At 40.2% G+C, this 12,318-nt stretch overlaps 1 protein-coding gene across 1 annotated transcript in view; it reads right to left on the bottom strand.

Annotated features, from left to right (window-relative positions):
* PRKAR1B (protein kinase cAMP-dependent type I regulatory subunit beta) overlaps positions 1–12,318 on the bottom strand; it is a 115,820-nt gene that overhangs the window by 37,846 nt on the left and 65,656 nt on the right. Inside the window, exon 7 of the mRNA XM_032771018.2 lies at positions 7,138–7,296. Within this exon, the coding sequence (XP_032626909.1) occupies positions 7,138–7,296 (159 nt within the window). The remainder of the gene's footprint in view (positions 1–7,137; positions 7,297–12,318) is intronic.

The following is a 12,318-nucleotide window of genomic DNA, read 5'->3' as shown; positions in this document are numbered from 1 at the left end:
CAGTGGCAGAGCTAGAAGTGAAGTCCAGTTTTCCTGACTCCCACTATACCAAGGAGACAGTTCTTCAAAAGAAAAGAGACAATGCATTCTAGCAACAAAAAGCCCCACTGGTTTCCCTAGACCTCAGCCTAGGAACCTAGAACCAAGAAACAAAATTGGTAGAAATGAAAAAGGAGCAAGGCTGGCTGCCACATGTTAAAAAGCCCACACTCTGTCTACACACAGCTTAAGAGATCCGTATTATCAGGCAGGTGCATCCCTGTGTCACATCTATTAAATATGGTTACAATTTTTTTCTAGTGTAGAGAGGGCCTAGCTCATGTGTTTGGGAAAGAAACCTTTAAAGTATGAACTAAATGTGCCTGAGTCTGCAGCCAACCTGGAACAATAGTTCTGAGATGTAGGAATTGCTTGTATTCATCTCAGTGAGGTATTAATGCTGAAGTTGGATGCCATTTCATGGTGCTTGGAAAAGCATAACTCTGCTTGGGTGCTGGAGAGAGCATGCTGAGCTGTGGGAGTTGCAATGCAGGGTCGGTTCTAGGGGTGGGCGGGCAAAGGCAGTCACCCTGGGTACCACCTTCGGGTGCCAGACCACTGTGCTGTTCGGCTTTTTGTTGTTGTTGTAGTTATTCTGCTGTGACTGGCTGGCCATTTTTGCTCCACTGATTGGGCTGGCTCTGCTTTTTTGTCATTGTTTTTGGTCTGCCATTTGGGGGTGAGAATGGGGAGGAGCCAAAAACGTTTTCCACCCTGGCTGGCAAAACAGCTAGGGCTGCTCCTGTTGCTATGATGTACAAGAGCCAGTACATCCCCCCACTGTCCATCAGGAAAGCAAGGCAAAGCAATGCCCTCACATGGAACTCTTGAATTCTTCAGGCAACCCTACTTGGCCACCAGCTCTTGCACTCTGTCCAATCACAGAAGAAAAGATTCTCTGCTTCCTCTCACCACTTCCAAAGCACTTGCCCAGGCATGGGCATAAAACTTAGTTCAGAATGTTTTGTTGTTACTTTTGGATATCCTTCTGTATTTTGACTGCCTCCAGGGTAGAGCAGAGGGATACTTTAGAGAAAACATTACTACAGTATTATTACAACGCAAACACATGGTTATTTGTTCTGGTATTCAGATCAGTATTGCTGACGTTTATACCACATGGAAACAGGAAGAGAGAGAATTTTTGATTTCCTACTTCTCTGCCTCCCTTAATCCCCATCTCCAGCCTTCTCCTCACATTCTTCCGTTTGTTTTGTGCCATCTCATCTGCTTTTTATAACTTGTCCATTTAGTATAGTAGCCTGCCCTAGCTACAGGCCACAGTTTGATTGCAGATAGGAGGGTGGTAGAATTACAAAACCAGTGGATGAAGAGAAGTTTTGTGGGTAATATATCTAGATTTTAAGAAAGCACTGGATTGTCCCATAGAACATTACTCAGAGAGTCGATGTAAATCAGACAGAATACGAACACTATCATAATCCTTTACACTATCGTAACTTTTCCATTACTTTCCTGTCTATCTGAGAATCAGAGAGGTGCCAAGTGGAATGCTGCAGGGATCTGTGTTAGGCCTGTCTTTATATAAGCTCCTCATTAGTGATCTAGGAGACCTATCTAGCCAATAACACACTAATGAAATCTGCAGGTTGGGAAACATTGTGAAAAGCTGGCAGAATGGGGAAATACCACCAAGGGGCCTAGAGAGACTTGAAACGGGTAGAAAAAAAATGAGATTCAGTTTGGAAAATACAGCTAAGAGATCTAGGGAAAGCAATCCAAGGCACAAATATTCAACAGGACAGATAAACCTGGAAAGTAGTAATGCTGAAAGAGATTTATGGACAGTCAGACGTGAGTTCGCAATGTGATACTGCAGCAAAAACAAGTCCAATACAATTTTGATCTGTATATGCAAAGACATCCTACCACAGAGCAGAGAGATAATAGTAATAACATATATGGTTTTGGTGTAACTATACTTAGCACGTTGCGATCTGTCTGTTCCCTCCTTGCCAGAAAGACATAGACAAATTGTAAAGAATTCAGGGAAGAATTAACTGAAACATTTAGGAATGGCTTCTGAGAAAATATTAACAGTATAAATATGTGTCGTTTAGCTGACCAACAAATAAGAGGATTTTAAGGAGAGGAAATGAAAATGATCTACAAATATCTAAAGGATGTAAACTCCAAGGAGGCACAGAAACTACAATGTAGGATACAAGGAGGCATAACTAGGAGTGATGGGAGGAAGTTAAGAAAGGAGTAATTTAAGACGAATATCAGGAAAATCTTCCTGACTGTGAGATCTATTAGCCCATGGAAAAGTTTCCCAAAGGAAGTGGGGAAGTCTCATTGTTTGGGACACTTCAAACTGGAATAGATAAAAACATTAGTAAGAGTACTTTAGGGAACAATTCTACACTAATAGGGAGCTTGACAAACTGATCTGATCTTTCTCCTCTCCATCTCCTTCTGTTTCTTTCCACCCACCCTCTTAGTTTCCTCTCCCTCCTTCTCTGAAGCAGAATCCTCATTCACAAGTTCATACTTAAAAGATGACTGTTCCCATTTACAAGAAGGAATCTTTAATATGGAGGGGGCAGTGTCTCCCTTTAAATTCTAAGCCACAGTGTTCCTCTTGGTGTCAGTCAGTAGAAGCAAGACCAGATTAGTTCACCAACTACATCCCAGAAAGGGATTCAGATCCCATTGGTTTAGAGGATCTCAAGACTTAGCAGGCTCCCAACTTAGTTTAAACAGCACACAGCTTGGGAAAAACAAATGCCATAGACTCCGAGATTGTAAACAGGTCCCATGGGGGCCAGCCTGGTCATTGTTCTGTATACATTAGGGTAGCCAGGGCATCTAATGCCCCCAAACAGGTACTCAAATTGCCCCTTCCTCCTCTACTTTCTCTCTTCCCATTCCAATCTATCCCTTTCTTCCCCTCTGCTCGCCTCTTTGCTTTCCTTCTCCAGCTCCTTTTATTTATTTATTTTCAGAAGTACAGCTGGGCCGGCTGGAGTTGATTGGGTATTTCCTAAAAAGCCCCGCCTTGAATGACAAGCCAAACAAGCCAAACAAACGGCTACCTAGCCAAACAAACGGCTACAAGGCTCAAGTTTCAGATAAAAGGGTTATGCTGGCAGGTATGCAGCTGGCAGGAGGTGCTGGAATGGCGACCATTCCATCTCAGTTTTAATCCCTATATAAAACTGATACTGAATTATGCTTAAAATGTACATTCTTAAGGGAGCACAACAAAGAGTCACTGAAACAATGCATACTAACCATGAAAACAAAGTATGCCATAAGATCCTACTGCTATATTGCACAGATGTTAAATGGAATGCAGGCTTTGGATTTGGTTTATGTTTTGGCCACCATGCAATGTACATTGTACAAAAATGTGCATTGATGTGACTTAATTTTTCTGAATGGTAAAAGAAACAGTGTTCTCCGATCCAAAGCACTATGAAGCATTGTTGGTAAAACAAGGTCAGAACAACATAAATGAAGTCAGACATTACAGTAGGGATGGACTAACCTTGACTGGTCATTAGTTGTGTCCCAGCAGTATAGCCCGTGGATGTAAGTAATTAGCTGTGAATAAACTGAGGCTAGAAATTAGAAGAAGGCTTCTAACCATCAGCGGGGTGAGGTCTTGGAACAGCCTCCCACTAGGAGTGTTGGGAGCAAACTACCTAACCAGTTTTAAAATGGAGCTTGATAAATTTATCTATGGGATTATATGATGGGGTTGCCTGCAATCCCTGATGATCAAGGAAGTCCCTTCCAATCCTACGTAACTCACTGTGTATAAGCAGGGCTGGCTTGTCATGCCACAGACAGACCCCAGCAACTGCAGGACAAAGGGGTTGTTGGGGTTTGTAGCCATTCATATCAGAGGTGAGAAGGTCACAATTGGCCAGATGACTCATGTGGACAACTTCAGTGATGTTGTGGCTGACTATACCGAAGTTTGTGTGTCCAGCCTGTAACTTCTTCCCTATAACAGCCAGGTCAAGTGTGTTGGAGGGAGGTTAAATTACTCTCTGAAAGGAGAAATTATAACACCATTTTAACAGATTAATATGTGTTATAGCCTCAGCCTGAGGGCTGACTTGGCTGGGAGATGGACTTGATGTTTTAGTATAGGGGCACTATTAGAAAATGGACATTTTGTCTCCTTTTATCCTTGTCTATGTGGCATTCACTGTATGCAGTCTTGGGGACCTCCCTATCCCCAAAGGTTTTCAATCCAAATGGCAAGGAAGACAGCAGCAACATTTTAGCAACTTAAGCTGCATGACAATTCCAAGCCATAGATTCCTTACTACCCACATTCAAGAAGATATAAACATGAAAACAAAGATACTCACAAACGTGTTACATAGGTAAGGCAAGCAACATACAACACAGATAACTTTCCTAGACAGAGGAAATAAGGTTAGAGAACTGGGTGGTGTGCTCAGAAAGAACATTTGTGGAGGTGAGGAAGAGAGTTGACTGGTTTAGAAGAACTTTTTTAACCCCCATAGAATTTCAAAGTTATAATGCTTTGTGAAAGATTGCAATGAATGCCAAGCAGTTTTTTACACATCTCAACTGAAGGAACTGACCCGAGGCTTGCTATCATCACAGCTGGTTGAGTGAGTGTAAATATGACCCTCAAGCACTCAGCTGCCTAGGAAGAGAAGATGAAATATGCAGAAATACATCTGTTTTAACGTGGTTCTTTCAATACAGGCTGAAGCAACAAATGCATGGCAAATGAAATCAAAAGCTAGATCAACAGTGTGCATCAGACTTTAGTCCACTCCAAGAAAAAAAAAGTTACAATTATGGATACAGTAAATCTAAAAGCATCACTGAAATGCTTAAGTGGATAAAAAAAAATGCCAATGAGCAGAAGTAACCGGTAAGAGACCAGACAATATGTGGGACATCTAAAATACTAAGCAACTCTCTGACGGAGGGCAGTAGACGTTCCATTTTTAATGGCACCAACTATGCCACTTTTTAAAAAAAAAAAACAACAACCCTGAAATGTAAAAGCAACAAAGTGCTCATACACAAAATCATCTTGCTATGAACCTAGTGACTGAAAGCAGCAAGGGATTCTAAATGCATTTTAAAGGCAGTTATCTGTATATTAGACAGTCAAGCTGTATCTATGTTTAGCATACTTGCACCAGCATTAAAGGGGCAGGCTCCTCTGCTGCAGGTTATATGCCTTTTTAGTAAAATTCCTTCTGGCACCAGAAATACCCACCCAGCTTTTGAAGATAGTTATCAAATGGAGATGAGCATCTGACCCCTAACTGAGTGATCAAACCTGAATGGTTCACAAGCTTCCGTGTGATTAGTTATTGCCATTTTCATCAAGTTTTAGACCAAAGGGGCCTCAAAAGCAAAGATGATTGTGAAATTTTCCTCTTTATTCTTGTGTCACTGCATTAGATAGATTAAAGAAAGAACCAAAAGGCCTTTCTTAAAAAGCCAGAGAACACATCAGTTATGCTGTTTATTTCTCTCTTGTACAATTTCTCTTTTGTACTTTTGCATCATATTTGCACCAAGCAGAATCATCTCAAGCAGTATTCTAGATACCTGTCTTGATTGCCTTAGTCAAGTACTAGTGAACAAGTTATGTTCTCCTTCCCTATGAGTTTAAAAAAAAAGTTTCAAATAAATGCCTTCTTGAAGGTCAACAAATGCTGCTTCTGCACTAAGCAGCTTTCAAATAGTACTCATCCTGTTCATCCACAGAATTGATACAGCATCTTCAGTGGCATTACTAGCTGCTTGTCAATGAATCTCAATCCTGTTCTGGAGGGGCCGCCTCCTATCTCTATGGATGGAAGAATAATTTCATCTACTTCTCCAATGAATCTTTAGCTCCTCTGCTGAGAGTGCCAGTTATAATGGTGATTTTTGTGATGTGGACACCAGTCCATGAAGAACTAGATATATGCCACAAACTCACTTCATTGAGGCACCCATCAGACATCATATGGCATAAATATTATGTCTCGGCTGAACTCAGTTGGATGTGAACTAATGACCCTGACACTGAAGGCCATTGTATCCCTTTGCTAAACCCTTAAGCTACCCAACCAGTAATTCCATTTGTACTGTATATATTTTTAATACACATTCTTTTCTTACCAAGAAATCATAGTAACATTTGCTCCAGGCCAGAATGAAATAATGTAACCAATGAAGAAAAGTTCCTACCAAGAAAGATGCTTTAAATAACATTATTCAAGTGTAAACTATCTACAAGAAGGGAATATTTTGTCGAGGAGAAAAGAGTATATACATTCACATCAGAAAAACAAATAATTGTGGTGAAACTACGACATTGCTTTAGCTAAGCGTGTGTCAAAGTTTCCATTATAAATCCACAACTCAAGGTCTAATGACAAATCAACACCCTAACGCATGCTGCAGGTGGCCAGCTTCTATGACAGGCTTCTTTGAAAAGACTTGGGGGAGGGAGGGAGAGGAAGGAATCTTTTCCTGAAGTCACAGAGTGTTAGCAGCTTTCTGAAGCTGCTACTGCAGTTTTAGGGTCGTGCAGTGTTATTTATTGTGCCACGGACATACATGGCACTTTGTTGACAAACAAGGATGCAGGGGACGTAGGGGGTTCATATCCTGGACTCACTGAAGTCAATGGAAGTTTTCCCACTGACTGTAATGGAGCCAAGAGCTCATTCGGAGCTCCTGCCAAGAAGAGCTTATAGTGTAAGTTAGAATGACGACAATACAAAGCAACAAGCATGGGGTGTTGTTGAGGGAGGATGGGAGAGGGCTGACAACAATAAGATGATGTATAGTAGCTTAGAGGAGTAATGTGGACCTCGAGGGTTTCACAGTTTTAAATAATTACTGATGTATTATTGTGTATGATAGGAGAAGTACTCAGGGGTTCCTGGCACACAGCCCCATGCTCATTCCTGGCACACAGACCCACAGTTTTATTTTAATGTGCATTTGTTTGTTTTAGAGCCTTAAACTACAGAGGGTTTAGCACTGATATAATTTGAATGTAAAATATAAATATTGTACACATTTATGGCACAATACCAGTAATGTGAATAAGTCATAACATTTAAAACTCACCATTAAAATGCGTCTGTAGCTGTCCCTGTCGATGCCCCAAAGTTTGAGGTCTGTCTTGGCCTTGACAGTGGCAGCTCTTGGTGTTCCATAGATCAATGCAAGCTCCCCAAAGCTGCCTCCTTCTCCAATGCTGGTAACCCATTCTCCATTTACATAAACCTACAAAAGGAAGAGGGAAAAAATAATCAGGAGACTTATCTGGGCTTTTTCCTTCTACTTCTAGTTACCTAAAAACCCATTAATAATCTCCTATCTATCTAAGTTGGATAGTGCTGGGAGGCACAGAAAGAAAACAGTAGCCTAACAGTTTCCTCGCTCAGTTACAAAAGAGGGTGACAACCTGCTTAGTGGACAGAATTTCAAGTCTTCTTGCTTCAGCACAATAATTGTATTTACTCTCTGAGTTTTCAGCTCCTGCGGTTAACTGGCATCAATTTTTCCTTCCCTGTGTTCAGCACTCAGAGAATCGACAAGCAGAACTGTCACCACTTTGGCTTTTTATTAACACTGTCAAACTTGAAAGGAAGGAGATTTGTTAAAAACTGTAACGAGATTTGTCGGAAAGCACCATTGTTGTGAACTGAAAAACAGAACAAAACAAGGAAAACTTCATCTGAAAGGGGAGATTTTTCTTTTATAAGCTTATTCCCTTCATCAATTATCCAAGGATAGTTTTCAAAGTCTCCCATTGACTTAGTGGGTTACTGACTACTTTGGATTTGATAGCATGTAAATATAACTATCCTTTTCTTTCCACTCATATACCAGTTCTGTTGGTCTCCAGGACCCATAATTAATTTATTAAACTACCATTATGATCCTGCTGATGAAATGGATCGGATCCAAAGATATTTTAGATCAGAAACTATTATTGATTGATGTAGTTATCGCACAACATTTTTACTGGGTGAAATACAATCCAGTACAGAGGGCCTACCCAAGTTCCTTTGCATCATGTAAGTCCTTCACTTTAGTAGACAGGGTGTGGGCAGGGTCCATACACTAGGGTGAATTCCTCCTGTTATCCATTGACAGTACAGCTTCTGAGGCATTACATTGCATTGAGAGAATGCAATTGATTGTACATTTTGGAGCATGCATGTAGTTTTGTCACTATACACTAACATAAGGGGCATCCTTTTTAGGCTGTTAATGTGTTAAGAAGTTTAAAGAACAGCAGACACTGCATGCACATATCAAATGCAGAATACATCCTAATGTATTATGGAGCAGTAACAATAGAAATCAAAGAGACTGAACATTAGTGCTGTAACAGCTCTATAAAGAAAACTGTAATAAAAGAAACATACAATCGGGGCGTCTCTATGTATTTTGCTGCCCCAAGCATGGCAGTCAGGCAGCTTTCAGCAGGGTGCCTGTGGGACGTCCGCTGCTCCTGCGCCTTTGGTGTCCCCGCCACTGAATTGCTGCCGAAGCTGCGGGACCAGCAGACCTCCCGCAGGCGTGCCACCGAAGGCAGCCTGACTGCCACCTTCATGGTGACAAGTAGACTGCCCCCCGTGGCTTGCCACCCCAGGCACACGCTTGGTGCGCTCGTGTCTGGAGCTGCCCCTGCATACAATTATTCTGTACTCAAAACAGGAAAAAACCAAAAAGAAAACCAAAATAATTTCACATAACCTATTACAAATAATGGATCATGCAATTTTTTTAATATAAATTAGGAATGAAAAAAATAAGGTTTCTAATATGGGGCAAAATATATTTATATTTGGTCTTTTCCCAAAAATAAGAACAAATTTTAGAATATTTTGTGTGTGTGTATATCTATCTATCTATCTTCCTCTTATGCTGAAAAGATGTCTCTTGTGCTACAGCCCAAATCAATCTCAGTTTGTTTTGCCCAATACTCATTCAAGCCCTGATCCAGCTCCCGTTGAGGCCTTTCCACTGACTTCAACAGGACCTGGAACAAGCCTTCAGGGCATGGGGCAGCTTAACTGATCAGAGACCTTGTATGAATGTAAGGACTGCATGGAATTTCTATTAGCCTAATGCCGAACTATAGCTGAGGAGCCAGTGTTGTGGGTCTCTTTATTTCAGGAGCATCCTGGAGATCAAGGGATAGAAGCAAAAGGTAAAAAACAAACCAAAATAGGCAGGCAGTAACCAAGCCATGAATGCAAGCCGTGAAGGCCATTTGTAGCTGAATTTCTTCATTACTATGGGGGAATGACACATTAAATAATAGCAGGGTTTCTTTTGATCTGTGACATAGGCTTTGGAAGGAAAACCAAATGGAATGTTGGGTCAATGGTTAATTTTTCTCATGATGGGAAACTTACACACAAAAGAGTGTTTAAAAGTCCAAAGTCTGGTTGAAGTGTGAATCCTGGAACCCCTGCATGTCAAAAGCAGGGAAGGTAGATGAATAAAATGAGGTGCCTGTAAAGTTTGGTAACCTAGCAAAAGTAAATCTTAAAAAACAAAACACCTTCCATATTTAAACATTGCAAAATTGGCCAGATGCATTTTTCTTAGAGATGGTGGGTAGGTGTCTTCTTATTGTGAAGCATCAGGAATAGACAACCAGCAGAGGTAGACACTGCACTACACGGACCCATCAGTCTGCTCCAATAAGGCAACTCTTGTGTCCTCAGTGAGGGTCTGATCACAGGTAAAATCCACTGAATGTGTTTTGGGTTAGGCCCTGAATGCCAGCTGATCTCTCATCCTGAATTTACACTCAGGACAGAAAGTTATTTTGTATATGGTGTCTTGCTGTTGAGCTGAATTTCTTTTATTGCGTAAAAGTGTGGTAAGATGACTTGCTAACATGATGGGTGTTTCTTTAGGACGGAAATGACAGCATCTGAACTATAAATGGGAAGTGTGCTCACTCCAGCACCCGCATTTTAAAACTGTAACATGGAAATTCTTGTTAAGTCAATAAGTGGCAAAGCAAAGAGGGAAAATTAATCTGGTGAAACTCAAAGTAGAGTGAGTGAAGTACTGACATTTATAATAGTTGCACTGCAATAAAAAAGGCTGAAGTTAATCCATTCCAAGCCATCTTTAATTTTACTATCCCACTTGACTAGACTCCACGAAACATGTTTGACATATGGTTTGTAAACAGTTTATTAAAATGGTCAAACCCCACTAAGTGTGTCAGGTTTAAAGCATTTTGAACTGAAACCAAATCTTGATCCGATGACATGATCACTGGGCCCAGCACTCTCTTCCCCAATAAAAACACCATTTTCCAATTTCAATCTCCTCAAGACAAAACAACACAAGAAGAACTATTGTCCTTTAAGAGGAAAGCCATTGTACTACACTCTGCAGAATGCTCCCTAAGTCAACAATCAACTTTTGTCTTCATGATGATGATAAAGTGAATTGATGATATATTATACTGTCATTCTGTCCTTTAGCTGAAAGTTCAACCCCACTAAGATTCCTTTCAAGGTGGAATTAAAAAAAAAAAGAGGAAAGGAAAGGTGAAGATGAGGCTATTTTGGGAAAGAAAACTGTGTTGCATGGCAGCAGCTTGGCAGATCCCCTTTCTCTCCCTCCAAAAAAATACTGGTCATAGGATCTGGCTTATACATGTTATATATTTATGAACCCTCACCGATGCAGAGAGTACACAATCAAAACAGTCCGAGTTGTTACTTGGACAGCTGACCCAGCTGCACAGTAGCGGGAACTTTTTACTTTCATGTAGCTGTAAAGGAATGCATAGCCGCAGATGCCCAAATATGAAGGGCAATCATGCTGCCAGAGCCTGCTACTTTCTGGAGATCAAAGGCATTCTAGATTTCTATTGTTTTTCATCTCTGTTGGTATGAGCACTGCAATTTTTGTTAGCAAGACAAATTACCCAAGTGGGCTCACTTTGTATTTTTTATATAGAAGGTTAGCGGGAAGAATCTTGTGTGATATTGTACTCTTCAATTCCTTTCCTCACAGGCTGTGATATACATTAGGCACTAACCGTGAGAGAAAATCGAAGCGCCTCACACAAGGCTCAGTGGCCTAGGAGCACATCTTAGTTTCGTTCATCTTCAGGTTACTTATAAAAATACGATTTAATCCTACCAATAATAGTAACGCCCCCATTTGCTTGGGAAGTGGGATATGGAAGTATATTCAGACCTAACGAATGTACTTCTGCTTTTCAGTCCTCGGTTTTACATTGTTGATTTCTTATTAACCATTTGCATTTCTTGCTGCCCCTCTACACCCCTATGGAGGCAATCTCACTCATTTAATACATTTGTGTATTGAAATTATCCCGGTATTGCAACTTTCATCATCCCATTATGTTATGCAATAATTTCAGCCCTGTGTCTTGTCTGGAGAAAGTTGGTCCAAATATTTCTGTTCCCAAAATAGAAATGAGGCTCATTTCTTCTTGGAAATCTAAATGAGTCTTAAACATGAAGTTTTTATACATGTGGGTGACTTTCTCACATGATGCTATCAAAATTTGGGACTATCTTTAAAATCCTCAGAAACTCAAAGTGGCATCTTGAAAATTGTAACCCAGAGAATGTACTTATTAGATGTTTTCAAATCATCCATTAGAGAATACAAAGATGTGAAACATGGGCAATGTTAACGATTGAGAAATTCTTCTTGTCATGGATGCATTTAATTAAATATATAGAAAAAAAGGGAGGGGAGGCTCTTCAGCAAAGGCAATACCATTAGATTTCATTGACCAACAGGTTAGTATTAAATCTAACTAGCTCTTAAAAATCCAGCAATATTCATAGACCAGCTGCTGTGTAACTTTTGTTTGTTTCACTTTGTTTTATCTTCATATTTCTCCATACAAGGGTGGCTGTGGCCTTTGTAAACTTGCCAGTTTTACCCAAGATGAATAGACAAGATTAGCTTAGTGTCCACAAGATTTCTTTGTACTTGTCTATTATATAATGCTGTAGGAAATACCCTGAATAAGATAAATATTCAAGTTAAAGTACAAATACTATTGAGTTGTCTGGACAACTGGCAAGTTTTTACTTGGTTTTCCACCATAGTGCATTTGGCTGTTGTTTTACAAGAAGAAAACACCCAAAAATGATTGCAAAAAGAGTTACAACCCTACTAAATACAATAGGAAGTTGTTGTTTTAAAAAATATATTTTAAAAGGATTGTTGAGGGTGGTTTTTAAGCAAAATGTGAGGTTATAAGATTAAAATAATAAA

The sequence above is a fragment of the Chelonoidis abingdonii genome, chromosome 9 (genome assembly GCF_003597395.2).
Source record: "Chelonoidis abingdonii isolate Lonesome George chromosome 9, CheloAbing_2.0, whole genome shotgun sequence".
Taxonomy (NCBI): domain Eukaryota; kingdom Metazoa; phylum Chordata; order Testudines; family Testudinidae; genus Chelonoidis; species Chelonoidis abingdonii.
This window is presented reverse-complemented; position numbering and strand designations above follow the sequence as displayed.